The 5,666-nt window shown below is 25.8% G+C and overlaps 1 protein-coding gene across 1 annotated transcript; it reads right to left on the bottom strand.

Moving 5' to 3' along the window:
- Positions 1 to 576: 576 nt before the first annotated feature.
- LOC131615198 (F-box/kelch-repeat protein At3g06240-like) lies at positions 577 to 1,542 on the bottom strand. Its single transcript, XM_058886682.1, has one exon. It carries the CDS (start codon positions 1,540 to 1,542, stop codon positions 577 to 579), a length of 966 nt encoding a protein of 321 aa, XP_058742665.1.
- Positions 1,543 to 5,666: the final 4,124 nt, after the last annotated feature.

Here is a 5,666-nt window from a genome sequence, read left to right on the forward strand (position 1 = left end):
AAAGTAGAGTTATCAAGACATTTCAAAAATTAGTCTAACTTGAAACCATCTTCTTAATAACATCATACAAGATAGATGTTTCATAAATCACTCTAACTTCAAACCATCTAAGTAATAGCATATCAATATAAAAAAATATTCTATAAACTATTCGCATATAGCAATAGGAATTTAAAAATCCAAAAGGGCCACAGTTAGTTAGGAGAATGAAACAACAAAATAGAACAAGTATTCAACTTATATATCGTATCTCAGACAAAGTATTAGTAAAGGAAATAATCACACATGCATTATCCAACTTACATGAGTTTTCGAAAGAAAAACTTATCTTCAAAAAATTGAAGCCAAGCTTTTAACATAATTCTTAACAGAGAACCAAGATATTTTATTAGTAATTCTAGTTCTCTGAGCAGTATTATCGCTTATATTATAGAGAATTGCTTGATCTTCTAAGCTGTTAGCCAGTATCAGTGAATCACCATTTTCCGAAAGATACAATGGTATCAAATCAAATATGTGGTCCCTTAAGTAATGATCGATATTAAGACTTTCATAGCTAATTTTTAGGAACTGAGTTCATGATTCTTCAACTCCGAAGTCCATCATTCGCCATATTACAAAATGCGTTTGATGAAGATGATGCGAAAAACTGAGACAGCTCATCAATACACCTATAGTTGAATAAACATAAGGAATCTCCTCCAAACCAGAAGGCACCTGTATCTGCCTGTATGTCTCAGTTTCCAGATCAAGCGAAATAATCATTTCACCACAAGTAACTTTGAAATAAAAAATAGCCAACCAATTAAGAGTGCCATTCAAGTACACACCTTCGTTCACGTGATGGCGAAATCCTATCAACTGAAAAGGAACTGCAGGGAAATTTTGAATTTCTCTCCAAACATTATCACGCAAACTAAAAACTCTTGCCTCAACTATCTTAAATTTCTCACTGTGAAATGTTAACATCACTACCTTATAACTGTTGGTTTTATTATCATAACCAAATGAGAACTTGAAAAATGTAGGGTCAATAAACCTATCAATAAAAAGACCGAAATTAAACCGTAGTTGTTTAGACATTGCTCTCGTGGATGGATTCCAGAAACTTAACCAAAAGAATGGATTAATATCGGAATAACTGAGGATACATATCAATCCATTACATGAACCAATCACCTGGTGGACGAGTTCCAACGGGTAGAAATAGTTGTTGATAAAGTATGAAGGGTGATCGGTAAGGGTGATCGGAGAGTTCTCTAGTAAATTGTTTACCGGGAAAGGTACGAGTCTGGCTGTCTCAGAGGGACTGTTAGTGATAAGTGCAAGGTGAGGATCTTGTGGAGATCGGTGAAGGTGTAATTTAACAAAGATAGGATCAGTATAGAGGGAGTTACAGAACTTACTGACGCATCTCATTCGCATAACAGATTTCACAGGAAGTAAGGAGAGTACTTCGAAGATGAGGTCGTTGGGGATAGTTACCGGCAATGGAGAGGCATTGGATGGACGTCTCCGGAGCTGAGATGGTGGGAGATTCATTTTAATATCTACTACGCAACTGCAGCTATACGAGTGTTATACTTATATTAAAGGATATGAGATATCATCAATAGTTACATTGTCAAATGATACTATGGTTCATGATTACTTAATATTACTCAAACTCATTTGCAGGACTAAATTATGACCAAAGATCTGCACTTAATTAATTCATTGAATTTATCTAATTTTACATATAGCAAATACATTAATTCATAGAATTTATCTAATTTTATATAGCAAATACATTAATTCATTGAATTTATCTAATTTTGTATAGAAAATATTCATTGAATTTATCTAATTTTATATAGCAAATACATTTAATTCATTGAATTTATTTAATTTTATATAGCAAATACATTAATTCATTGAATTTATCTAATTTTATATAGAAAATACATTAATTTATTGAATTTATCAAATTTTATATAACAAATACATTAATTCATTGAATTTATCTAATTATTAAAAGTAAAACTTGAGAAAATAAAAAAAGTTTTATATTATTATCTAATAAAAAAATACTAAATATATCCATGATATAAATAATTTTAAATTATCTTCCTAATCAGATGAGTTAAGGATATTCACTGAATGTCAATGTACAGATAATTTATAATAAATGCATTTTCATTTTTAAAAATAATACTGGATTTGATATAAATATAAATAAAATCTTGATTTAAAAAAAGTTGATTTGAATTTTTTACTAATTATATAAGTTTTTTTATTATGAATTTATGGTCATAATTTTTTTTTTTAATATTTATCCTTCACACAATACTTATTCTATTTTTAAAAAAACTGTAATTATTTTGATACGATGCATTTATATGTTTGTTTCTGTGTATTGCTCAATATTTTGTTGTATAACGTTAATTAATTATTTACTAAGCTTTCATAAAAAATATTAATTTAATAATAGACTTAATTATAATCTGTCTCTCTATTATAGTTAACTAGCGGGATATCCGTGTGTTCGCACAGGTACTGGTACGGTATGCGCATTTGTTTTCAAAATGTTATAAAAGAAACTCAAATTTATTTAACCAACAAAATTTATTATTTTTAAAAAAGATAATAAATTGGTGCCAAAATTTTTTGTATATAGAAAAGTTTTAAATGAACAATTTATTTTTTCAGATATAAACATAATTTTTGTTTTGCATTATTTATAAAAATATTGTTCAGTATCTTGATGTTCTCGTTATTATTAACTATTATGAATCAGTGAATTTTTTTTGTATTTATTAACTACATAATAATTTAATCTTAAATTATAAATATTAGTGACATTAATAATTTAAAAACAACACACTTTTTTCATATTTGCACTCATAGATTGTTTTAGGTATATAAATATATGGACCATAAATAGATACAAAATTATTTAACCAAGTGAATGATAAACATAAATTTTTATTTATATTTGAAGCATAACTATAAATAAACATAAAAAAAATAAATGAATGTAATTATAAGTGAAAGATATTAAAAAAATAGATACATTTTTCGTAAAGAGTAATATTTTTAGCAGATATAAATTATCAGGTATAAAAATATTTGTATCAACAATACTCTTTTTTTCGTTTATAATAATAATTATATTAACAATATATTGTTTTCCATTTAAAAAAAATATTGTGTAAAAAAATTATCTAAACCTTTGTATACCAACAATAGTCTTTTTCCAGTTTTTAAATCATGAAATTAAAAAAAAATTAGGTAAAATAAAAAACTTAACTAAACACACTATTAAAAACTCTAAATTATTTATTTTAATTAGAGTATAATTATTAAAAACTTAATTAAATACAACATAAAATAAATAATATTTAATTGTAGAGAAAAAGTTAATTGATCTAACATAAAATAAATAAATAAAATAAATAATATTACATAATATTTACAACATTTTTGGTAAAATTAAATACAATATATTTCTGCAATGATAAAAATATTATATGAAAAGTTAATGATGAACTAATGTTTTATAAAACTAAATACTACTATTCATGTAATTTTAACTCTATTTGCATAATTTGTAAAGAAACTTTTGCTATCTTGGAAATTCAAACATGCATTGGAACTCCAAATACATAATGCATTTTTATTCTAAGTGAAAATGCTTGCTAGCTGCTTCTATCCGTCTTTTGTCTCCCTCATGTATTGCTATAATCAATACCCACTGACACACATCTTTTTATTAATAATGACACTTTCACACATGCATCAATGTATAATACTGTAGATTACTTGCATTCTATTGTGTATATTTGACTGGATTAAGTTATTGATGGTCGATGAATATTTTTTGTTGTAATCTTTTAAACTCTATTAATCAATTAAAATTGTCACACTTTTTTATTGTATTCAAATTAATAGTACACTTTTCACATATTTATAGTACTGATACACATTTATACTGTCACTATTTAAATTGTATAAATTTTAATTTGCTGTATACATTATAGTGTAAACAAATTAAACTAATTGAAAAATGACAGACATTTTTCCCCCTGAAGTGTTGAAAAAAAATACCAAATTTTTTTGATTAAGATTGTTAAGCGAATATTAGTAAGATAAATAAAAGATACATATTTTTAATCATATATAAGATAAATAAAAAAGAAAATGTGAGCTAAATCAACCATTGAATTCTTTAAGAAAAAGAATGTTAATACATTGACATGACTATAAAAAGATAAAAAGGAGGGAGAAATGAAGATTTGAATTCAAAATAAGTTAGTAAAAGAAAAAGAAAAAAGTATTGAAGTGACATATGAAAAAAAGTTGGTGTACTATGATAGCAAAAGATGAAAATAGTGTACTATTTTATCATATTTCTTGTTAGTTACAAAAGTGAACGAAATTAATAACAAAGTACAATATATTATTTATTTAAGACCATACGTGTAACAACTATTACTTAGTTTGACAATTTAGTCACAAAATAATTTTTTGTAAGATATTAGTAAAAACTCAAAAGATTATCCGATTATAAGAATAACATTCAAAAAGGACAATAGAATAATATCATTGTAAATTTTTAAAGTAAATCTAAAGAATTACTTTGCATCATGTCCTTTGATTTTAATTTCAATCACTAAACACATTTTTATTTTTTTTACAATAGTTTGACATTGATGATATCAAATCTAGATTTTTAATTTTAAAATCAAGTCGATACTCTCAATTAAAATTACAAATAATTTTTGTCCTTTTATTTACAACTTCACCTCCATAATTTGTTTGCATATTCATTGGATTTTAAATCCATCATGTCTATCTTTTCTAATGGTGCGAACTTCAAACATCTCAACATAGAGTCCTTAAAAATGTGACAAGTGATTTGACATAAAAAACAAAGGTGCATATAGTTATCATTTTTTAGACACAAGTAAATAATTTTTCTACAAAATAATGTTTATAATTGTCTTTGAAAAATAATAAATTAAAAATATAAAAAAATCAAATAATATTTAATCATTGATTCTTACATACACAAATTGTATATTCTACTTTCCATTATATATATATTTTTTGGAAATAAAAGATTATATATAACCAAAAAACCGTTAATACAAGCGACCTTGAGGGTCCAGCAAATGGGAACAAACCCAATCAGCTCACATCAATAAGAAGGCTAGCTTTTCTCTAAGTTTGGGGATAGCCCAAACTCTATTCACTATATTCTCTATAATTTGACTCACTATATGACTATCCACATTGTTGTTTCTATACACTTTGCAGTTTCTATTATGCCAAACACTATACACCGTTTCAGCCAAAGCCACCTGCAGAAATTTCCTCCTCCAATTTTTACTCTTGCACAGTCTGATAGCCCAGGTCTTTATCTGGGCCCAGCCATCCTCATGTTGCTCTATGTGTAACCAGTTCAGTACTCCCCTCCATATACCATTCGTACCTTTGCACTCAAAGAACAAATGCTGCAAGGTTTCATTCTCTTCACAGAATTGTAAATATATAAAGTATCTATCTTTTCCTTAAAATCTGAGGTTATTTTTATTTAAAAAAATTTAAACTTTTTTTATCCTCATTTTATAAAGACAGTTTTTTTCTTTTTATAAATGAGAATTTTTTTAATTTTTTCACAATCT

Source organism: Vicia villosa, linkage group LG6 (assembly GCF_029867415.1).
Source record: "Vicia villosa cultivar HV-30 ecotype Madison, WI linkage group LG6, Vvil1.0, whole genome shotgun sequence".
NCBI classification, from domain to species: domain Eukaryota; kingdom Viridiplantae; phylum Streptophyta; class Magnoliopsida; order Fabales; family Fabaceae; genus Vicia; species Vicia villosa.